General features: G+C 40.0%; 1 protein-coding gene and 1 long non-coding RNA gene across 2 annotated transcripts; one reads left to right on the forward strand and one right to left on the reverse strand.

The window, feature by feature from the left end:
• Window positions 1–194: 194 nt before the first annotated feature.
• LOC107832658 (vicilin Cor a 11.0101-like) lies at window positions 195–4,910 on the forward strand. Its single transcript, XM_016660521.2, has 6 exons — window positions 195–613; window positions 718–893; window positions 3,404–3,484; window positions 3,604–3,861; window positions 4,024–4,300; window positions 4,468–4,910. The coding sequence occupies exons 1-6, from the start codon at window positions 286–288 to the stop codon at window positions 4,668–4,670; spliced, it is 1,323 nt and encodes a 440-aa protein (XP_016516007.1). The 5' UTR covers window positions 195–285; the 3' UTR covers window positions 4,671–4,910.
• Window positions 1,131–3,390, reverse strand: LOC107832659 (uncharacterized). The gene is made up of 2 exons (XR_001658618.2): window positions 2,609–3,390; window positions 1,131–1,403 (listed from the first exon to the last, which is right to left on the reverse strand). It is a non-coding gene; the product is annotated as an uncharacterized LOC107832659 (long non-coding RNA).
• Window positions 4,911–25,527: the final 20,617 nt, after the last annotated feature.

A 25,527-nucleotide genomic window follows, 5' to 3' on the forward strand; every position in this document is an offset into this window, starting at 1 on the left:
TGTTGTTGCTGTTGTTGCTGTAAACACCTTAATTTTAAGAAGAAAAATAAACTTTTGACGAAAAAAAATACTTTTATCTCAAAAAAAAACTTGGTCAAATATGCTATAAATCTTACAAATTTGTCCTTACACTGTACCCCACGTAACATGGACCAGCCTTATCACAGTTAACACCTCTCCTCGGTAGTGTTGAATTCAACACTTGTCAACCTGCATGCTTGCAGAGTTTCAAACTCATCAAAAATTCCCCCGCTAAATCAAAGATCTCTTCATCAAAACTTCCGAATGAGCTTCCATCACAGTTCAAAATTCATAACTATGGCAATTTTCACTAAACCAAAGCTCTTATTTCTCTTCTTCTTGATCCTCTCAATCTTTCTTTCTTCTCAATGTGATGAAGAAGAGAACAATCCCTACTTATTTGAGTCACAGAGGTTCAGATCTCGATTTAAATCAAAACATGGTGAATTTCGAGTCCTTGAGAAATTCACTGAAAGATCTGAACTTCTTGGAGGACTAGAGAAGTATGGAGTTGCAGTCCTTGAATTTGAACCTCTGTCTTTCATGTTTCCTCATCACTGTGATGCTGAAATCATACTTTTTGTTGTTAGAGGTAAGTCCCTTTTGCTTGTATATTTGCTCATGGTTCATACTAAAACGACTAGGCGAACTCTGTGAATTACTACGTACGGAGTAATTGTTTTTCTTTCTTTTCAGGAAGAGGAACAATAAGTATAGCGGAACAAGAAGAGAAGAACTCCTTCAACTTGGAAAATGGAGATGTAATCAGAGTGAATGCTGGTTCAACAATCTACATGATCAACAGGAATAACAATGAAAGGTTCTTTGTTTACGTGCTAGCCAAGACCGTTCATATTCCTGGCCAATTTCAGGTAACCATAGTCCCTCCTATTTCAATTGATATGGCTTAATTTGATCTAACACGGAGTTTAGAGGTAGATTGTCACGACCTGGCGAGGGTCATGACCGGCGCTAAGTGGGTCTAAGACCACTAACTCTTTCTGTTTCATGTCAAAAATCCGGCAAGAGTCTCCTCTGTACCGGTAGCAATCCAAAACTTTAAACGTGTCAGCAAACCCAAACTCGACACACCATAACTACAATAACAGTAAAGTACAAAGTCTAAAATAAATATCAACAACACAAAGCCACATGATTCAACATCAACTTTACACGTCTCAAGCTACTCTATTACTACGCAAGCCAAAATATAAGTCCAAGACCGACTTAAGGAGCAGAACTCTAGGATTTAAACCAACAACATGCCAAAAGGTCTAAGCAAAATGACAACCCACGCGAAGCAAGTGCGAGGCTTACGGGATCCATGGTCAGCTCTGTCAATCACTATACCTGAGTCGAAATGTCAGCTTCAGCTATATTATCTGTGGTATGGAAAAAAAAAAAAAGAAACACGGCACCGATTGAGAGTAATAATGTCAACCATAGTAATTATTTGGAACAAGCATATATCAGAAATCATGTATCTCATAAGATCTTCAACAATAGTTTATTAACCCAACACAATAATTCATGTATGAAATGATAAATCAAGGGAGTGAAAACATGCTCATAATTATATTTTTCTATAATCTCTTTAAAATGAGAGATACTTAAGCTAGAGTCACCATGGGTCTACCATGGCCGTCTGACAACCCCGTCAGCTAGGTTCCCTTCTAGAGCGCATAAGTGTGATATACACCGGTCTATCATACCAGGTGCACCAGGTCTTTAGATAACGGCGATCTGGCCAAGTTGATTCTCAAAGCCATTTCCTTTATAGCACAGTATATTTTTACACTTCTTCTATCAAGAATTAAATCCAAAATAAGGAGAAGAAATCATAAATAAACTAACTCCAAAGCATATTAATTGTAAAAGACATCATGTATTAAAGCGTCATTTAGCATATATCAACATACCGAATTATACTATTGCTTGTCCATATGCAAGTAAATAAGCTTTTGTCAAATATTTTTGATGCAAGAAACTAGTTTCAAATATGCTATAGTTGAAAATCAACTATGGAAGAGTCATCACTCGCAATACTATTGCCGAACAACTTCAAGTTGCTTCCGATAATCGTGTCGTCAAATATCATTATCTAAAATACAATACAAGGTTTGATTAATTATTCTTAAACTCATGAAATTACATATTTCTAGTGATAAAAACTTATAATTTCTGATTCCCACTTCAACTATTGCACCAAGTCACTTCTCTGTACAAATAGTTTGAGTGGCAACTCTAGCATTCCTACCTAAATTTTTGTTCTAAAAATAATTTCAACATTCTTTAATAGCAGGTTATAAAAATTGTGCTTCATACTCGGAAAAGTTTATATTCGGCTGGTGTGTACATCAATTTATTTATTCCTAGCCATCTTCAAAAGGACTTGCGGTCTTTATTCTATTCTGGAAAAGAATATCTTTTCTCTTCTTTGCTTCCTGATAATTTGCTACCCGATTACTTTGCCCCAAAGTTGAAGTTTCCCCATTTTCATAATTGACTTTGTAAGTTTCAGCTATTACGTATTACTCCTAGAAAAAGAAGAGATCGATTGATGGGTAAATATTTTTTTCATACACACCTGAATGAAGGAGCAATAACAGAGTAAGGAATTTAGGTGTTTGCCGGGAGCGTTAGCCTTAGATTTTGCTTCTAGGTTTCTGGTTCTTGCTATTCTTTCCTTAATATTCTCTCTCTTCTTTTTCTTTTTCTTTTTCTTGGAGAGTTGCTGCCAACTTCACGATGAAACCAGCAAAGCTGGTTTTTCTTCTTCTTTTATAAACCTTCATAGACCGCCTCTTTTGTTCCCTCTCTCACCGCCTCTTTCTCTTTCTTTCTTTTTCCCTTTTTGTTTGTTTGTTACTTTGTTATAATATTTGTCTTATTAACTTAATTAGTTTCGTGGGCCAAGCCCCAGTTCGTTGGTCATTACATAGATGAAGATTTTTGAAATATATGGTATTAAGTCATAATATAAATAATTGTTTTTTTTTTATAATTTGTAATTTTAAATATATCATAATATTCGTGTGATTATAAGCTTGTATGAACGAACGGTAGAATAGAAATTTAAATTAAATTTGTTTAAATTTTGAAATGTGTTCCTTTTTTGGAAAGGATCTAATAAAGAAAGAGTGTCATTCTTTTGGATCGGAGGGAGTAGAATTGAAGATAATAGGCCCCAAAATTTTGTCTCTCCCCTGGGAAATTATTTTATTCAACCTTTTAAATTTGGGAGGGAATATTTTTATAATTGTTTAATATTTCTATTCTTGACCTGCAAATTTGGTCAAATGAGACTTCATACAAAATACCGACAATTTGGGACATGGTAGTGTAAGATGTTTTTGGATACTAATATAATATCTGAATTCAGGAATATTTTAGTGGTGGAGGTGAAAATCCAGAATCCTTCTACAGAGCTTTCAGCAGTGAGATTCTGGAGACTGCTTTCAATGTAAGCCAGCTGCTGCTTAATTCAGCAAAAGAATTACTCCTCTTTAATTCAGTGTTTTGATTCACGTTACTTGCAATCTTAATTACTTGTAAATTGTATTTGCTCTTATAATTCATTAGATCCCAAGGGACACGATAGAGGGGCTATTTGGACAACAAAGAAAGGGAATATTTGTCAAAGCCTCTGAAGAGCAAATTAGAGCAATAAGCGAACACGCTTCACGCTCCACTAAGCAACAAACTAGAGGTCCTTTCAATCTATTGAATGAACGCCCATTACTTGGAAACAGATTTGGACAGTACTTTGAAGCAACCCCAGAGAGATTCGAACAGTTGAGGGATTTGGATGCTGCTGCTGGTATCATGAACATAAACCAAGTAAGCGACTTTTCAATTTAAATAATTTCAGAGATGACCTCACATTGGATTTTGCTTCCTAACACTAACATCCCATGGACATATACTGAATGGAGCGATATGGACGATGAAGATTTATATAGCCGAACCTTACTTTTGAACGTTCTAGAATTAATTTTGCAGGGTGGAATGTTATTACCAGTCTACTGTACAAGGACAACATGGTTTGTCATGGTTGTAGAAGGAAATGGGCGCTTTGAAATGGCATGCCCTCATCTTGGTAGCCAAAGCCAGAGACAGGGGCGCCACTACCAGAAAGTCCAAGGTTCTCTATCAGTTGGTGATGTTCTGATAATTCGTGCAGGCCATCCTATTACCGTTGTAGCCACCGGGGATTCAGATCTCAGAATGGTTGGTATTGGATTCAATGCTCATAACAACAGAATGAACTTCCTTGCAGGTATGGTATTACTTTCCTCATTTCTTTATTACTTGACATAGTTGGAACATCTTATTTTTCATGGTACTAATTCCACTTTCTCTAAACAATTACGTGTAATTATTTACACTATCATTGTACAGAATTAAACTCTCTTTTTTATATTCTTGGCTGGTTTGAAATTTAAGGTCGACAAAGCATATGGAGAAATATAGACAGAGAAGCAAAAGAAGTGTCATTCAACATGCCAGCAAGGGAGGTGGAAGAAATCTTGCAGAAGCAAGATCAGTCCTATTTTGTGGCAGGACCAGAGCAGCGACAGCAACAGATGAGGGAAGAAGCAACAAGGGAACGACAATATGTTTCTTCAAGTTTGGACTTCGTTTTCTAAGTTGTAGACAGCACGAGGCACCTTTGGCCTAAGGTAAATCCGCCCCCTTAGCACAAGGCAGCAAGAATGAAGTGAGAGCTTTGTGAGTAAATACGAAAATGGGTCCAAGAGTAGATGTACTAACTGCGTACTTAAAATAAATGGGCGTCGTCTGTGGCATAGCGTTAATGGCGTCTTCTAATATCTTCTCAAGTGCAATGTAACTTTTGTAACATAAATAAAGTTCCTCCTTTTAAAACAGAAGATAGAGAACCTTGTGCTGAGTTCCTCGTATCCTCTTCTTTCTGTGAAGAAAATTGCATTTAATCTCATTCTTATCCCAAAATCTTCAAGGACTTAGAGATTTAAAGTTAGAAATGTAGCCTACTAAAAATGTGGGAAAATGGAATTAATATGATTTTCGTAAGTAATTAAGTAACAAGTCACCGCAAATGGACACTGAAAATATAAAGTGATTATTAAATGGGAGCAACTTTAAAGTACAGAACATGGCTTCTCCTTTTTTATCCCAAAAGTTAGCATATTCTCCCAAAGTAAACAAATCGAATAGAGTCTGGAAACAGTTTGGTTTCTGAATTCAAGAAATTCACAATGGCCAAGTGCGCAACCTTAGTTCTTGGTTTTCTAGCATATCTTTCAGGTACTTTCACATCTTCAAGAAATCCAAACTAATAAGTACTCCTGCTACTTTAAGATAAAAATTTCCATTGTTAATTGGCATTAATTTCCATTTGAAGGATTCTTTTTTTATTTAACTTTTATACATTTTCAAAGGATTATAACACAATTAATGTATTTCATCTGGTTATAACGAGTAATCTGTCTTACAACTTGTTTGTATGGTTGTTACTTGTTGTATTGTATTATATTGTTACTTAAAATATAATGTTTGTTTTGATTGTTACTTAAATTTTATTGTATCGTATCGTTAAATCTGTCGTTACATAACGACGAAAAGTGTCACTTTATGGAACAACCGATTTGGTGTGGTTGCGTCATTATCTTATATTTTTTCTCTCATCTTGCCCTTCCTTTATTATTAAATAATCATATTTAATCTTTTATCCTACCTTTTTATATAATAATTCTACCTTGTACCTTATTTTTTTTTTATAATATAACAAGTTTATTCTTTATATTTGTATACGGTCAAAATCGGGCCCGATTTTGTATGGTTAATCGAGACCGGGATGGCAGATCGAGGTTCAATCCCAAATTATATTGGATCGTTACATGAATAAATATTGTCTAGTTCGTGATTCAGGGATTGATCGAGATCGAGACCAGCTAAGGTCGAGACCGAGAAGGATAGAGATCTAGCGAGATCGAAGGAAGCCTGCTAAGTCGAATAACAGAAAGCCGAGGAATCCGTGACCGGGCGAGGATTGTGGCGGAGATCTCGGCATGTATCAAGTCAAGACCGGTTGATTAGCCAATCAAGAGATTTCCTTCTGTATTTAGAATTGTACCATATGTAGAACTCATCTACTATATAAAGGGGGTTTCAATCATTTTGTAAGCACAGATTCACGCATAACAAAGCAATATATTACGTTTTCTCTCTTAAGTTCTCTTATTCAGTAGTTCAGTTCTTACTCTTCAATAATACACTTAGTTGGTGCGAGGGAAACCTAGCTCAAGGTCCAAAGCTGTATGATATATTGGTTTGCCTTATTTTACAGTTAATTTCTAACTTCAATTTTCATATTTCTCAATTTGTGTCAAGTGAAATCACATATCCTTAAAACCATTTACAAATCTAATTGTTATCCGATTTTAAGGGTAAACAATATTGTTGGTGCATGATACCATGAAACGACAGCAAACAATACAATATATCCAGACATTGTATATATCAAAACGATACGATACGATACAATACGCTACATAACAATGATGACTTCACCTTTCACAATAGGTGAGCTGAATGTGAAAAAGTTATTTGCGCTGTTAGCATATTAAGTTTAACTCTTTTTTTTAACCCAGTTTTGGTAGCGGAAAGTATGGTATGCTTGCTATTTAGACAGTATACCAGGTGGTTGTGTTTACCGAAAAAATCGGATAACGTTAGATTTGTGTATGGTTCTAAGGATATGCGATGCAATTCGATATAAATCACGTAGAGAAATGGAAATATGTGTATTGTTGACTGTGAGGATGAAAATAATAAGCGAAAAGAATGAATAATTAAAACGAGCACAAGGGGATAACTGTCAATATAAGAAGTGATCTTCCTTTTGTTTTTCTCTTTTAGCTTACAAGAATTCTCCCTTTTATAGAAGAGGGTGATTACAAAAAAATAATAAAATAAAACATATAGTGGAAGGCCCATGATGACTTGTCTCTTCCTTGATTCCTGCCAAGATTTTCTCTCTTGGTGCGGTTGCAACGGCTCTTGTCTGTGAGCTCGATACTAGCTCGAACTCGTTACTTGGTCGGGCCCTTCGGTCTTGGATCGAGTTCGACCTTCGAGATGGGCGTCGCGCATTTCCGACCTCGGAGCAGTGCCTTGAGGATCGATTCGGTCACGGGCTCGATAGGATTATCGAGCCGCCTCCTCGAGTGACCTTCGGGCTCGAGGTTCGTTAGTATCGACCTCAGAGCTCACTCCCAAAATCTCATTCCGACTTTTTAACACTCGAACTCGATCGAACGTAGGAAGGCCGAAATCTATTTTGACCGTATACAGATAGTCCCCTCGTTTCTTGAAAAAGGATGTGGTGAGAAACGATATGATTTCCCAGCAGCTCGATCAGATATACACTAATGTTTTTATCGATCCCGACCATGACGTATGTAATGCTCGATCATCTTATGCGTCTTTACAGTCCCCGACTTTATCGAGGATACCCGAATTTTTTCTTCCCCTGTGGGAATTTCCAGTTACCTTCGGTCCTTGGTGACCGGAGAAGATCAATCAGTGATGAATGCGGTAGGGCCCGCCTGTCTTTTCAACGAGGCCCAACATGCTTTGAATCGTGTAACTTCTGATGACATTTTCACCGCTTCTTTTACACAGAGTTGTAGGTAATTCTAATGTTTCTCCTTTTGTTTACAGGCTTCGATGTTGAAGTTAATCAAGCCAAAGCCGTGGGCATGGTCGAACATGCAAAGTGGCAGGCTCGGAGAGAGGCTCTCAAAGGGGTCAAAGCTCAGGTCTTCGACATTGGGGCCGAGATTGAAGTCGCCAGGGCGGAGGAGAACAGAGCTCGGAGGTTGGCCTTTCCTGAGGAGGACTCCGATGACTCGGGGGAGTCTAAAGAAGAGGACGATGCCGAGAATACGGCCTCCGATGAAGATTGAGTCGTTTAGGGCCTTAGGTCGATCGCTGCGTTATTGTGATACCGCTTTCGATTTTTGTATAAAGAACTTCCTTTCGGAAGAGTAGCCGCCTCTGTAAGAAAAATTTGTAAATACAAATTTTTCTTATTTTTAAAGAGAAATGGCCTTTCAAACTAAATAGATAGTTTGAATTTAAATCTCCGTTGCCTTCGGGCCTCGTAGGTAGTCCCCTTTGCTTTATCGGGCTCGAGCGTCCTTCAGCTTAAATAGTCAAGTGTTTGTTTTAATTCGAAGAAATGAGTAGTTTTGCTCGAAATAATGTAGCCCGTAGGCGTAATAGTCGAGCGAGTGATTGCTCGAACTCGAAATAAAGGTAACCTGTAGGCTTGGCAGTCGAGCGAATGATTCGAACTCGATGCGATGTAGCCCGCAGACGTAATAGTCAAAGTAGCCCGTAGGCTTAATGATCGAGTGAGTGATTGCTCGAACTCGAAATAAAGGTAGCCCGTAGGCTTGGCAGTCGAGCGAATGATTCGAACTCGATGCGATGTAGCCCGTAGGCATAATAGTCAAAGTGGCCCGTAGGCTTAATGGTTGAGTGAGTGATTGCTCGAACTCGAAATAAAGGTAGCCCGTAGGCTTGGCAGTCGAGCGAATGATTCGAACTCGATGCGATGTAGCCCGTAGGCATAATAGTCAAAGTAGCCCATAGGCTTAATGGTCGAGTGAGTGATTGCTCGAACTCGAAATAAAGGTAGCCCGTAGGCTTGGTAGTCGAGCGAATGATTCGAACTCGATGCAATGTAGCCCGTAGGCGTAATAGTTGAAGTAGCCCGTAGGCTTAATGGTCGAGTGAGTGATTTCTCGAACTCGAAATAAAGGTAGCCCGTAGGCTTGGCAGTCGAGCGAATGAATCGAACTCGATCCTATTTGCATAATAAATCTTGAACATAGGATATCGGTAAAGAAGAGAGCTTTCTTTGCAAGTCATTATACATGGGTTCATGTTTTGCGTCAAGGCTCGGGCCAACTATATAAGCATGGTTCGTTTTGACCATTTGGCCTATACGACGTTTCCCATTGAGACACTGTTTGTCATGAAATAACGAAGTAACTTCCTTTGCACCGAACTTGATAATCATCACAGATGCGTTCAATGATAAAGCCCCCCTGTGTACGAGGTTGATTTTAAAGAGGCCTCGAATACTGAGCAGTAGTATCGTTCCCGCTATATGGCTGATATCGATCTCTGGCCGACTTTTGCTTTTTCGTAATGGACCTAGAAGTCAACTGGTCATCTTCGACTCTTATTTTGGATTGATATCGATTGTGCACATTGGTCCAAGTAATAGCTGGGTACTCAATCAGATTTTGCTTCAGCCGCCGTGAAGCCCTCGAGCTCCACTCATTTAGACCTTGAGTGAAAGCTTGAACAACCCAATCGTCTGTGACTGGTGGCAGATCCATTCGTTCCATTTGCAAACGAGCTACGAACTCCCTTAGCATCTCGTTATTCTTTTCTATTACCTTGAACAGGTCCGACTTTCTGGTTTCGACCTTTATGGCTCCGGCATGTGCATTTACGAAGCAATCTGCAAGCATAGCAAAAGAATTAATGGAGTTAGATGGTAAATTATGATACCATATCATTGCCCCCTTTGACAGGGTTTCACCGAATGTTTTCAATAATACAGATTCGATCTCATCATCTTCCAAATCATTGCCCTTGATAGCACACGTGTAAGAAGTGACGTGCTCGTTGGAATCGGTCGTTCCGTTATATTTGGGTATTTCGGGCATACGAAATTTTTTGGGGATTGGTTTTGGGGCTACACTTGAGGGAAAAGGCTTTTGAATGAATTTTTTCGAATCTAGACCTTTTATCATTGGTGGAGCTCCCGGGATCTGATCGACCCTGGAATTATATGTCTCTATTTTTTTATCGTTGGCTTCGACTCGTTTTGTGAGTTCCTCGAGCAATTTAGTAATTTCGGGAGTAGTCCCCGATTCTTGCTCATTTGACTTCTCTATGGCTGGTTCCGTTCTGTGGGTTACTTCTCGAAGCGGATTGGGCTCTGGCCTGCTTTGTACCTGAGTTTGGCTCTGCAACTGAGCTATCGCTATTTGCTGGGCTTGTAACATCTCGAAGATCATCCGTAAGCTGACTCCGATCTCCTCCACGTTATGGGTGTCTCGAGCTACGGATCGAGTACTACCCTGAATGCTTCTTTCCGGTTCGGAACGTTGATTCGCCCCTAGAGCTATTTGTGAATTGACATCCAATGGTACTTCGGCTCGAATTTCGGGTGCTTCGATTCGAGTCTCAGTGCCATCATCGAGTGGCCTTCCGGCCCCGGGTGCCAAGTTGTTGGCTTCATCTTGAAGGCCGGCTTCGTGGTCGATGGGTGAAGCCATTGCTGATTTGAAGTTGCAAACTGGCGTGTACTTTAGATTTATATCAAACAATCACTGTTATCCTTAGCCCCACGGTGGGCGCCAAACTGTTTACCGAAAAAATCGGATAACGTTAGATTTGCGTATGGTTCTAAGGATATGCGATGCAATTCGATATAAATCGCGTAGAGAAATGGAAATATGTGTATTGTTGACTGTGAGGATGAAAATAATAAGCGAAAAGAATGAATAATTAAAACGAGCATAAGGGGATAACTGTCAATATAAGAAGTGATCTTCCTTTTATTTTTCTCTTTTAGCTTACAAGGATTCCCCATTTTATAGAAGAGGGTGATTACAAAAAACAATAAAATAAAACATATAGTGGAAGGTCCATGATGATTTGTCTCTTCCTTGATTCATGCCAAGATTTTCTCTCTTGGTGCGGTTGCAACGGCTTTTGTCTGTGAGCTCGATACTAGCTCGAACTCGTTACTTGGTCGGGCCCTTCGGTCTTGGATCGAGTTCGACCTTCGAGATGGGCGTCGCGCATTTCCGACCTCGAAGCAGTGCCTTGCGGATCGATTCGGTCACGGGCTCGATAGGATTATCGAGCCGCCTCCTCGAGTGATCTTCGGGCTCGAGGTTCGTTAGTATCGACCTCAGAGCTCACTCCCAAAATCTCATTCCGACTTTTTAACACTCGAACTCGATCGAACGTAGGAAGGCCGAAATCTATTTCGACCGTATACAGGTTGCCCTGATAAAAATGCATGCTATGAAACTTGTAGACCTTGCTACAGAGGGATTGGACTATCAGGTGTACAGTACTTATTGTGTAGCACCTGGTGGAGGAATTTATTGGTGGAGATGCCGTTGTGATTTCATGAAGGGAGCACCTTGTCCACCAGTTGGACCACCTACTTGTCCTAAACCACCAGCTATGGCTCCTTATAACATCAATCACTGTCACTATTACAACGCAACCGCCGTTCTGGCGCCGCCTGCTACTGCTCTTGTCCACGGTGACATTGCTCTGGAGTCTCTTGCTTCAAACGAAAATCTGGAGTAGATCTGTTACCTGAGTTTTACTAGAGTGGTTCTTTTTTTTTGGGGGTTGCTTTTTGGATATACGAGCTTAAGAAAAGAATATGTAGTTTGCAAATCTGTTCTTCCTATTCTTTTAGGCGAATTTTATTTGACAGCTTCTCGTGTGTATTGATGGCATAGGAATGTTGAATCAGCTACAACAATCATGTCTCAATATCAAACTAATCAGGTTGCTATCGATATTGTTCTGATTAGAGCCGTCTTACAAGTTTAGGTCCTCTAACGTCACGGTTGAACCAATCAAAGAAAATTTAAAGTGTTTGATAAAAAGGGCTAATATATATATTTTTCTGTTAAAATGATTAAAATACCAATAATCTATTAATACTAAAAATAGCTTATTATTATTATAAGATATGTAATTTTAAATTGATTCAAATAAAAAATTCTCTTTAATTTTAAAATTGAATAGATAAGACACTACTAAAAAACTGCCAAAAAGCGTCCACAAAAACCGACCGAAATCGGTCGGAATCCATAAAAAATCGATCGATTTTTGACCGTTTTCAATTAGTCGATAAAACAATATATTTTCCGACTGAAGTCGGTCGGTAATTGTCAATGCACTTTGACCAAGTTGTATGAACACAAAATAAAGTTACCGACCGAATTCGGTCGGTATTGTTGAAAATAATTTTTAATTATCTTAAAAATACCAACCGAATTCGGTCGGAATTTTAATTATTTATTTTTTAAAAATTATTCAATTCCGACCGAAATCGGTTGGTATTTTTAAAATATATAATTATTCATTTTTATTTAAAATTATTAATTCCTGCCGAAATCGGTCGGTATTATTTAAATAATTAAAATTTAAAATCAAAAATTTCGATCAAAGCCAATCGATAAATTTGATTTTCTGGGAAATCAGATGAACATTTCCGACCGAAGTCGGTCGGTTTTCTGGGTAATGTTTTGGCAAAATACAGTTGTTTTATAGCTGCACCACCTGCCAACAACCAATCACCTATAATGGCAGCATTATATTGCAGACATTCAACCAATAACAACAACAACAATAATAACAACAACAATAACAACTATCAGAACTATATTAACAAAACATTATCACCAACTCCATCTCCACTAAACTATATTAACAAAATATCATACACAACAACAAAACGTTTCACAAGTTAAAAGTTCAAACATTATTCAGTGAGTGTTTTGTACTACATCATCTTCATCTCCACTACTATAGCATTCATCGTCGGCATAGTTCGAAGGATTAGCATCTGGGGAAGGCTCACGAGATCGGGGAATGGGGAAAGCACCACTAGCAAGAAGATTGACTAGCTGACCTTGAAGGATATTAAATTGTTGGTCTCTCTTTTCTAGCTGAACTTGAAGGGTATCAAATTGTTTATCTCTCTTTTGTTCTCTGGCCTTTATCTCTTCAAGCTTTGCTGTCAGCTTTGCGATCTTCTTCTCCATAGACGAGAAAGTCGACCTATCAATTGCCTCGCCCTGGGCGGAAGTCCCTATACCTTGCAATCCAGCCTTGTAACGCCGAAATGATCTCTCTGGAAGGCCGTATGCTATCCCCTTTTTAGGACCACCAAAAACATCCAACCATATCTTTTGTGCTTCTTCGTCCGAAATGGGTGGTCGCTCGCCTTGCTCATTCGGATGACAAGCTTTAAATGTACTCCTTCACAGTAGTCTTGTAGCGACCTTTTATTTAGAAGACAAAAATTATGAACTATATAATATTATAAATATTAATTTCAAGTTATAGTATTTATGAAACTTACATATGTAGTCTATGCCCCATCCTCGACCCATCTACTTGGATCTGTCAGTGCCTTCTTCTTCCGGATGTGAGTCTCCATGAAGAACTCATCATGAGTCATCTTCCTCGCATAGTTTTTTTCCTACAAATATAATAAAACATGTTAACTAAATTAAAATATATAAATATAGTTCGAGAAAAATATATGTAAATATTTTAAGAAATTACCAGTAGTCTCCTCGCAGTCCCCATGCTCCTTGCACCCACACAGTGCAAGGAGCCACCCTTCTCAGATGCTCGGGCCTTCTTTCCCTGTTCACTCATCTTCTTGAATTTCTCGGTGGTCCACTGCCTCAACAGATCCTCCCATATATGCGGTAGAACCCATGAAGTCTTCTTGTTCTTCTTTCGAGCTGAGCTGAACGAATTTGATAGTCTCTTACGGCATTTTAACACAAACTTTGCAAGAATTTCACTGTTATGTCGGTCCTTCTAGGCACACTTAGTCTACAAATGAAGTGTGTAACGTTAGATGAAAATATTGTTAATATAATGCTTAAATAGATAAGAATTGTATTAAAACCTTAAATTGGTTGAACACTTACTCCACGAGCTCCGGTGGAGATTCACTCCAAGTCGCATAGGGTGCATCATACAACCGGCCAAGAGCTTCAGTGATTATCTTTGGAGTTCGATGATTAGGTATGAACTGCAACATAGCAATTACATTAAATAAACAAGAGTAGCTATTATAATTCAGCAAAAATAAAGAAGTAATAAATAAATCTTACCCATTGCCCTCAGACCTGATGATCATCCTATCATGCCTGATGATACCGCACTTCATCTGGATCATCATCCTCCGATGAATCTGAAGCGTGCGCAGAAGGGGAGGCATCTGGCTCAGCGCTACTATCCCGAAGACGAAGTCTAGAAATGCTAGGAGACGAACTCTATGGAGAGGGAGACGGGGTCGCTGATGAAGATGGCTGCGATCCATACCCCTACAATGATCTAGACCCCTACTGCAATCCAGACCAATGTTGCGATCCGGCTGGCTGAAATCTAGATGGATGTGATCCAGATAGTGATGAAACAAATTGAGCAGATGATGGGCATATCACCACATGGCCCTGTGACTGCTGACTCGATAGACCTATGTAACTATATGCCAGATCATGTGGAGGAAGCGGGGTATAGCCCTGTGGCGGAGAATGGTAAGAATATTGATGGCCGGGTGAATGGTAGGTAGTCTGATGAGTAGATGGACAGGGGTGGATCTAGCGTATACTCTGCGGGTTCAATTGAACCCATAACTTTTGATGCAGAGTAAAAATTCATTAAAATTATAAAAATTAGTAGAGATGAACCTATAACTTTAAAATATAATGGGTTCAATGCTAAAAAATTTAAAATTTGAACCCATATGATTTAAATCCTGGATCCGCCTATGGATGTGGTGGAATATATGTGTGCCTAGAAGATTGTTGCCGGCCATCAACAACGGAGGGATGCAAGTGTGGAGTGGAAGGAAGCGAAGGTGTAGCACTATCATCATGATCAATAGGCCTCTTATTCTTCCTAGACCTACCTCGACCCCTACCAGTCATCTGCATAAATTTAAAAAAATGTTAGAATTGAGAATATAAATCTATATAAGTTGGGAGTTCTTGAAAAACTAACATGCTAGTCGTCTTCGAAGTATCCTTCCTTGTCCGATAATTCTTCCTCTTCACTTATTTCATTTTCATTAGGTGATTCTTCATTCTCATTTTCTATGATTGTTATTTCCTCCATATCAACTTCTTCTAATAAGCGTTGAGGATGCTCCAAGTCATTTTCTAACTGATCATCCACCATTTGGTTAACACTTGAGGTATCGTTTTGGTAAGCAACATCTAGAACATTTTCAACTTCCACCCTACCAACAGGCTTTGTTTTGATTACAACCAACCAATCAACCTTATCCCTCCACAATGGATCTAGAGCATAATATACTTGCCTGACTTTTTCTGCAATTATAAAAGGATCATAGAGATCATACTCCCTCTTTTTATTAACCTCAATTATGTTGTACTGCGAGTGTACATTTGTACCTCTTCTAGGTGTTGGGTCAAACCACTTGCATCGGAAAAGTATGATCTTCTTATTTGGCCAACCTGAATATGATAATTCTAGAATCTCTTTGATCACACCATAATAATCATTTTCCCCATCCTAGTTGTCTTCACCACCTTTGACACACACCCCACTATTATTGCATTTTTTATACTTGGAGCATTTCTCAGTGTGAAATTTGTAACCATTGACAAAATACTTAGACGTAGTTGTAACCGTAGGTACAGGTCCCCAAGATATGTCTTTCAAAAATTAATTAACACCGTTGTTTGGATTATTGACCTACATGTAATGTTAAATAAATCATAAGTGAGCAAGTATATTCACAAGTGACCAAATATGTATATTCACATGTGAGAAAGTATGTAAGATGCACTTACACACTCTTTAAACCATGCCTCAAATGTAGAATATACACCACCATGGCCAAATTGACTCACGAAGTCACTGAGCGACACATTAAAAATTTTGTTAGTTGCATCAACCAAATTAAATAGTAGTCCATGTAAATTAATCTTACATCAACACTTACTTAAGAAAGGGTTGAACTTCCAGACAAATTAGCAACATTTGAAGCTGATTTGTACTCCATACTACTTAGGCCGATTGGGCCACAATTTACGGGTTGATTGAATATGGACATTAGTGGATATAATGGATCAATCTCAATCATGATATTGTGCCGATTGGGCCTATTTCTAGCACATGGCACATGACTGTTGAAGTAGTAAGAACACAAATGGATTGTTTAACAAATCGTTTACACTTGCCAAAAGTCCTGCATATTGTCATATTAGACGATAACATTAAAGAAAATTACAAGAATAAATCATGATTTGATCATTACCTCTCGGATGGATACATCCACCTGTATTGAACCGGCCCTCCAAGTCGCGCCTCGTGTACAAGGTGAATTGGAAGGTGTTCCATCACATCAAAGAAACTACATGGAAAAATCCTTTCCAGCTTATTACTGATTACAGGAATATTCCGATTCATTTGAAATAGGTTTTCTTCTTTTAATGTGGTAGAACATAAGTCTTTGAATAACAAACTTAACTCTGTGATGGGTTTCCAGATATTTTCAGGTAAACCACAAAATGCAATAGGGATTAAGGTTTCCATGAAGATATGACAATCATGACTTTTCATATGAGTCAGCTTACCTTCAACCATATCGGCACATTTTTCCAGGTTTGAAGCATAGCCCTCGAGCATCTTTAGGTTTGCAACCCACTCACAAATATATCGTCTTTGTTCCAAAGTGAATGTGTAGCTGGCCTTGGGCTTGAACACCTTACCATTGTTCGCAGACTACAAATGTAATTTAGGTCGCCTGTAATATTCTTGTAAGTCCAGTCTAGCCTTCGGGTTATCTTTTGTCTTATTCTTATCATCCATCACTGTGTTGAACAAATTATCAAAATAGTTCTTCTCAATATGCATGACATCAAGATTGTATCGGAGAAGATTATCCTTCTAATATGGCAATTCCCAAAATATGCTCTATTTTGTCTAGTTATGAGTAACATCATATCCAGGAAATATTGATGGTGGGGCCTCAGTAACTTTAGTGAAGTTCCGAACCCTCTCCCAAATCTTCTCACCGGACAAAATTAGAGGTAGAAAATCACGTTCAACTGTGTTCTTTTTGAATGCGTTCTTCATCCTTCTGAACCTATGATCAACTGGCAAGAACTGACGATGACAATCAAACCATGACTGCTTTCGGCCATGTCTTAAAGTGATTGCTTTACCATTTTCCATGCAGTAAGGACATGCTAACTTTCCAGCAGTCATCCACCCAGACAACATTCCATACATAGGAAAATCATTAATGGTCCATATTAAGTTAGCACGCAAGTTGAAAGTTTGCTTAGTTGATATGTCATATGTCTCAACTCCATCACACCACAACTGTTTTAGCTTATTAATCAAAGTTTGCAAATATACATCAATCAAAATCTTTGGATTGCGGGGACTGGGAATAACACAATTTAAGAAAATATATGGACTAGTCATACATATTTCATGCAGAAGATTATACGGCGTAATAAAGACCAGCCAACATGAATATGGTGTTGTAACGACCCGACCGATCATTTTGAGCATTTGCATCCCGTTCATCTATTCGAAGTCTTGGGCAGCATCGTATTATGTATTATGACTGGTGTGAATCGTCGGTTTTGGCTTTCAGGCTATTCAAAATCGATTTGGAAGAATGAATTTCATTATTGAAGCTTTAAGTTGGAAGAGTTGATCAAGTTTGACTATTTAGTATTTGACCTCGGATTGGAGTTTTTACGGTTTCGTTAGATCCAGATGGTAATTTTGGACTCGGGCGTATGCCCGAATTTGTATTTGGATGTTCCTAGAAGGATTCGACACTAATTGGCGGAAGCTGGAAATTTGAAGGTTTGGAAAGTTTATAAGTTTGACGGGAAGTTGACTTTTGGATATTAGATTCAGATTATGGTTCCGGGAATTGGAATAGCTTTGTTATGTCATTTTGGACTTGTGTGCAAAATTTGGGTTCATTCCGAGTTGATTTTATATGTTTCGGTACGAGTTTTGGAAGTTGAAAGTTCAAAGTTCATCCAAGTTTGAATTGAGGTGTGATTCATCATTTCGAAGTTGTTATGCAAGATTTGAGGCCTCGAGTAGGTTTGTGTTATATTATGGGACTCGTTGGTATATTCGGACGGGGTCCAGAGTGACTCGGGTAAGTTTCGGACGAGGTTCGGATTTTGGCTAAATTGCTGGTGGCAGATATGGTGTGATCGCTCCTGCGGCTGGTTTGCGCAGGTGCGATGGTCGTAGAGGCGAGGTGAGGAAGACCGCAGTAGCGGCGATTTGGAGCGCATATGTGGATGCGCAGGAGCGAGGAATTTCGCAGGTACGAACACCTGCGATGTCGCAGAAGCAGATATTTTATCTGCATGTGCGAGGGTCGAGTTCTCAGCTGGTTTCGTAGAAGCATAGGTTATGTCTCAAAAGCGACGCCGCAGAAGCTGCTTATTTGTTCGCAAAAGCGAAGATGCTAGGCAAAATGCTATATTTAGAGATGTAGGACTCAAATTGAGGAGACTTTTGAAGCAATTTTTGTCACAAGGATTGGGGTAAGTGTTCTACACTTTATTTTGATTTTATTTGATGAATCCATCTTCATTTTTGGCAATTGGTAGATGAATTTTAAAGAGAAATTGGGGGTTTTTGTCTAAAACTTCATAAAGCGGATTTTTTAGTTTTGAACGTCGATTCGGAGTCGGATTTGAGTGAAACTAGTATGGTTGGGCTCATAATTGAATGGGTTGTCGGATTTAGTGAGTTTCATCGGGTTCCGAGGTGCGGGCCTAGGTTGGGCTTTTGGGTCGATTTTGGGATTTTAATTAAAGATTCGACCTTTATCATTTGGAATTGTTTCCTTAGGCATTAATTGATGCATTTGAGTTGCTTTTGGCTAGTTTCGAGGCGTTCAGAGGTCGGTACGCACGGGATGGCATTTGTCAAGCATCGCTTGGCCTGCTCGGTATTGGATTTGGCTTGTTCGAGGTAAGTAACACTTCTAAACTTGGTGCTGAGGGTATGAAACCCCGAATTACGTGTTATGTGTTTGGTGTTGAGGTGACGCACATGCTAGGTGACAGGCGTGTAGGCGTGCATCGTGTGAATTGTGACTCCGTTATTTTTCTGGTACTGTGTAGTTACCCGATCTTATCTGTAACCATGAAATCTCTACGTACTAGAGCTGTTGAGTTGTGATACATGTTAGAAACCATGTCTAGGCCACATGCTTATTTTGTTGGGACCCACTGAGGTCATTCCTGTTGTTGAGTTATTTGCTTAATGTAACGACCCGGCTGGTCGCTTTGAGTATTATAACCCTGTTTCCCCCATTTACTGCTCAATTTATGCTTTACAATTATTATGTGACTTGCTTGGGTGATTGGTTCGAGTCCGCTGAGGTTTTTGGAATGAATTGGAACACTTAGTTCAAAGGTGTAAAGCTTAAGTTAAAATAGTGAACGACTGTCGATTTATGTGTAAACGGCACCGGAATAAAGTTTTGATGATTCCAATAGCTCTGTATGGTGATTTTGGACTTAGGAGCTTGTCCAGAAAAGTTTGTGGAAGCTCGTAGCCAAATTAGGCTCGAAATGGCTAAAATAGAAATTTAAGTTTAGAAGTTTGACTAGGGAGTTGACTTTTGATATTTGAGTCGGAATCCAGTTTTGAAAATTTTCATAGCTCCATTATGTCATTTATGACTTGTGTGCAAAATTTTAGGCCAATCTGAATTGATTTGATATGTTTCGGCATCGAATGTAGAAGTTGGAAATTCTTAAGTTCCTTAAGCTTGAATTGGGATATGATTCGTGGTTTTAGCTTTGTTTTATGTGATTTGAGGTTTTGACTAAGTTCGTATGATGTTTTAGGATTTTTTGGTGTATTTGGTTGAGGTCCCGAGGGCCTCGGGTGAGTTTTGAATGGTTAACGGATCGAAATTTGGACTTAAACAGCTGCTGGAATTTTTTTGCTGGAAATCGGGGGAGAAATCGAGGGCAGCGATCAGGGGCAGCGATCGAGATAGAGATCGGGGGCAGCGATCGAGGCAGAGATCGGGGGCAGCGATCGAGGGCCACGCCTTGACAGAAACTTTAAGTTATAAAAAGGAAACTTCGTCCCATTTTCCATTTTTAACAAATTGGAACTTGGGGAAAGGCGATTTTTGAGAGATTTTCAAGGAAAAATATTGTGGTAAGTGATTTTAACTCGGATTTGGTCAATATACGCGAGTATATCATTGTTTTCATTATTTAATTAGTGTTTTGAGATGGAAATTTGTGAAATTTTTTAGAAATCTCATAAAATGAATTATTGAGATTTCGATGTCGATTCGTCGGATTTGAGTGAAACTAGATGGTTGGACTTGCAATTGAATGGGTTGTTGGATTTTATGAGTATTATCGGGTTCCGAGACATGGGCCCCACGAGCGAGTTTTGGGTGAAATTTCTGATTTTTATGAAAAATTTGTATTTTCATATGGAATTAATTTCTATAATTTTTATTGACTGAATCATATTATTTGTGGCTAGATTTGAGGCATTTGGAGGCCGATTCGCAAGGCAAAGACATTGCAGAATAAAGAATTACACGGTTTGAGGTAAGTAACAGTTCTAAATTTGGTCATGAGGGTATGAAACCCCAGATTATGTGTTATGTGATTTGTTTTGCGGTGACGCACATGCTAGATGACAGGCGTGTGGGTGTGCACCGTAGGAATTGTGACTTGGTCAATTCCATGAAGCTGTGTAGTAGAATAATCTGTTGATTCCGTACATTTACCACGTATTAGAGAAATCGAACTATAAATCATGTTTAAACCATGTATTTACACTGTTGGGACCCACATAGGTCGTGTGCTTGTGGAATTATCTGCTAAATTGCTATTTTGCACTCAGTCATAGTTTTATTTGCACATTTCATCTCAGTCTCTATTGTTCATTATTGATGCATCATATCATTGTTGTTTGGGCTCCTTATCATGATTTCTAAGAGCCCGAGAGACTGGAGAGGTTGATGATTGAGTGAGACTGAGGGCCTGATTGTGGGGATATTTATGGGATCGGGCTGCATGCCACAACATGTTTCATTTTTATATGCCATGATTGGCTTGTTATAGATCTTGGGCTGAAGGAGCCCCTCCGGAGTCTGTACACACCCCCAGTGAGCGCAGGTACCTACTGAGTGTGAGTGCCGAGTGATTGAGAGGAATGCGTGACTGTGAGAAATGAGTGAATGTGAGGAAAGAGTGACTATAAGGTTGGAGTGAATGGGAGGACTGAGTGACTGTTATTCTGAGAGGATGCATTGATTGCAATAATGTTGCATTTCAGTTATCATATATCACTGTTTTGGAAAACTCTGAAAGACATTATTTCTATTTCAGTCAAATTTGATATGAAATTACTATAGAGTTTTAAATGTTGAACTTGAAAGCATGCCTACCTTTTTATGTTGGAAATTACTGTATTTGGACTTAGCTGTGAAGCTCGTCACTACTTTCAGTTCTTTATTTATTATTGTTACTTACTAAGTATTGGTTGTACTCATACTACATCCTGCACTTCGCGTGCAGATCCGGGAGATCTCAGACACAGCGGGTGTTGATTCTTTCGCACAATTGATTTTCCATAGATTTCGAGGTAACTGCAGTGTTTCGCAAACCTTATGTCTCATTCCCTATCTCCTTGTTTACTGTATTTGGTCTCAGACTATTATAGACCATGTTTTCCAAACTTGTAATGTATAGATGCTCATGTACTTAGTGACACCGAGTTTTGGGAGTGTATTTATACCCAGTATTTGTGGGATTTTCTCTTAAACTTAAATTATTATATTTTTCTGTATTTAAAAGAAATCGTGGGTTTTTGATGTTGTAGGCTTGCCTAGTATTGAGATAGGCCCCATCACGATGGTTAGGATTTTGGGTCGTGACAAGTTGGTATCAGAGCCTAGGTTACATAGGTCTCACGAGTCCTGAGCAGGTTTAGTAGAGTCTTGCGGATCGGTACAGAGAAGTCTGTACTTATCTTCGAGAGGCTGTCGAACCCTCAGTAAATTTTTACTTTCTTGTATTCTTTCATGCGAATTATTTAATTCCGGAAACTAAAAATTCTGTTATTATATTCTCTCACAGATGTTGAGGACACGTACTACCGGATCAGGCGGTCAGCCACCAGTGCCACCAGTTAGGGCCGCGAGAGGTCGGGGCCGGGGCCGAGGTAAAGGTCGAGGTGTTGCTCGTACAACAGTGGAGCAGCACCTATAGCACTACGAGTTGCTCCAGCTCAGGAGCAGATTCTAGATATACTTGAGCCGGCGGGACCAGCTCAGGCACCAACTGTGCTTATTGTGATTCTAGGCCTTCTAGAGGCTCTAGCACATATATTGACTGTTTGCACAGGCCTTGCTCAGGTGGTTTCGGGTCAGGCCACACCAGCCACTTCTCAGGCTAGGGGATGTACTCATACCCCTGTTACCAGTAATCCAGAGCAGGTAGTGCATAACATCAGATACCGGGGGCACTACCAGCCCAGCCAGTTGCAGCTGATCAAACCCCGATAGTCCCTGTTATGGCAGATGATGAGCAGAGGAGACTTAAGAGATTTGGGAGGCTTTGACCTCCATCATTTAGTGGTGCTGAGTCAGAGGATGCTTAGGGTTTTTTGGACAAGTGCCAGCGGATGCTTCAGACAATAGGTATTCTGGAGACCAGGGGGGTCTCGTTCACTACTTTTCAGTTTTCTGGGGCTGCCTTTAGATGGTGGGAGGATTATGAGAGGAGCATGCCGATCGGTGCGGCACCACTTACATCACAGGAGTTCTCCGTTCTCTTTTTGGAGAAGATTGTTCCACAGTCTCACAGAGAGGAGCTGCGCAGATAGTTTGAGCAGCTTCGGAAGGATGGCATGTCTGTGACCCAGTATGAGATGAGGTTTTCTGAGTTGGCTTATCATGCAGTCTGGTTGGTTCCCACTGATAGGGAGAGGATTATGAGGTTCATTGATGGCCTCACATAGCAGCTTCGGTTACTTATGACCTCGGAGAGGGTATTTGGTGCTACTTTTGATGAGGTAGTTGACATTGCTCGGCAGATAGAGGTAGTCCGTAGTAAAGAGCGTGGTGAGAGGGAGGCCATGAGGCCTCGTGGACTAGGTGATTTCAGCGGTGTTCCTTCAGGGGGTCAGTTTTACCGCGGCAGGGGTCGTCCTTACAGGCACGCTCAGACGGGTCGTCCAGTTCACTGTGGTGCATCATCCAGCCATATTTCATAGAGTTCTCATTAGGGTCAGTCATATCTCAGTGCCCTTCTAGACCAGAGTTTGTCCTGTGCTCCTCCAGTTCAGGGTTCATTTGCACCGGATGCTTCAAGCGGTTATTCTGGTTCTCGGGACCTGATTTAGTCCGCACCACCACCAGTACCGAGGAGTTTGGGCATATGTGGAGACAATGTCCTTGTCGCCCTGGAGTTCTAGTGAGCAGAGGAGTCAGACTATGACTTCAACACCAGTTACTTCACCACCCGCCCAGCCAGCTCGGGGTGGGGGTCAATTAGCTAGGGGTCGCCCAAGAGGGGGAGGTCGATCAGGTGGCGGTCAGGCCCAATTCCATGCTTTTCCTTCCAGGCCAGATGTTATTGCTTCAGATGCAGTGATCATAGGTACTGTTTTAGTGTGCCACATGGAGGCTTCTATGTTATTTGACCATGGTTTCACTTATTCCTATGAATCATCGTATTTTGCTCATTATCTGGATACGCCCTGTGAGTCCTTAGTTTCACCTATTGATGTATCTACACTGGTGGGCGATACTATTACTGTGGACATGTGTATCGATCGTGTGTGGTAACTATTGGGGGACTGGAGACTAGAGTCGATCTTTTACTGCTCAGTATGGTTGATTTTGATGTAATTCTGGGTATGGATTGGTTGTCTCTATGTTATGCTATTCTGGACTGTCACGCAAAAACCGTGACATTAGCAATGCTAGGGTTGCCGAAGGTCGAATGGAGAGTTTGCTAGATTATGTTCCCAGTTGGGTAATTTCTTATCGGAAGGCCCAACGTATGGTTGAGAAAGGGTGTTTACCATATTTGGCCTTTGTGAGAGATGTTGATGCAGATACTCCTACAATTGATTCAGCACCAGTCGTGAGAGACTTTCTAGATGTATTTTCTGCATACCATCCGGGTATGCCACCCGATAGGGATATTGCTTTCGGTATTGACTTGGTGCCGGACACTCAGCCCATTTCTATTCCTTCGTATCGTATGGCACCAGCTGAATTGAAATAATTAAAATAGAAACTTCAGGAACTTCTCGATGAGGGGTTTATTAGGCCTAGTATGTCACCTTGGGGTGTACCGGTTCTGTTTGTGAAAAAGAAAGATGGTACTATACGGATATGCATCGATTATAGGCAGTTGAACAAAGTTACGGTCAAGAATAAGTATCCTTTGTCGCGTATTGATGATTTATTTGACCAACTTCAGGGAGCGAGGGTATTCTCCAAAATTGATTTGAGATTGGGGTATCACCAGTTGAAAATGCGGGATTCGGATATTCTAAAGACGGTATTCAGGACTCGTTATGGTCACTATGAATTTCTTGTGATGTCATTTGGGCTAACCAATACCCCAGCAATATTTATGCACTTGATGAATAACGTATTCCAGCCGTATCTTAACTTACCTATCGTGGTATTTATTGATGATATCCTGGTGTATTCACGTAGGCAGGAGGAGCATGCACAACACTTGTGTATTGTGTTGCAGAGGCCGAGAGAGGAGAAACTATATGCCAAATTCTCTAAGTGTGAATTCTTGCTTAGTTTGGTGGCATTCTTGGGACACATAGTGTCTAGTGAAGGAATTGAGGTGGATCCGAAGAAGATAGAGGTAGTCCAGAGTTGGCCCAAGCCATCCTCAGCTACTGAGATTTGGAGTTTTCTCGGCTTGGTCGGTTATTATCGACGCTTTGTGGAGGGTTTCTCGTTTATTGCATCGCCTATGACTAAATTAACCCAGAAAGGTGCTCCGTTCAGGTGGTCGGAAGAGTGTGAAGAGTGCTTTCAGAAGCTCAAGACGGCTTTGACTACAGCCCCAATATTGTGTTGCCTACAGGTTCAGAGTCTTATACCGTGTATTGTGATGCATCGCGTATTGGTCTTGGTGTAGTGCTGATGCAAGACGGTAGGGTGATTGCCTATGCATCCAGACAGTTAAAGGTACATGAGAAGAATTATCCGGTCCACGACCTTGAGTTAGCAGCTATTGTTCATGCCTTGAAGATTTAGCGGCATTATTTGTACGGTTTCCATTGTGAGGTTTAGACCGATCACCGGAGCCTACAACATCTGTTTAAACAGAAGGATCTTAATTTGCGGTAGCGAAGGTGGTTGGAGTTGCTTAAGGATTATGACATCGCCATTCCCTATCACCCCAGAAAGGCAAATGTGGTGGCCGATGCCTTGAGTTGTAAGGCGGAGAGTTTGGGCAGCTTAGCATACTTACCGGTAGTAGAGAGGCATTTAGCCTTAGATGTTCAGGCCTTGGCAACAAATTTGTTAGACTGGATGTTTTCGAGTCGAATCGAGTTTTGGCTTGTATGGTTTCTCAGTCTTCTCTTTATGATCGTATCAGAGAACATCAGTATGAT

The sequence above is a fragment of the Nicotiana tabacum genome, chromosome 14 (genome assembly GCF_000715075.1).
Source record: "Nicotiana tabacum cultivar K326 chromosome 14, ASM71507v2, whole genome shotgun sequence".
Taxonomy (NCBI): Eukaryota; Viridiplantae; Streptophyta; class Magnoliopsida; order Solanales; family Solanaceae; genus Nicotiana; species Nicotiana tabacum.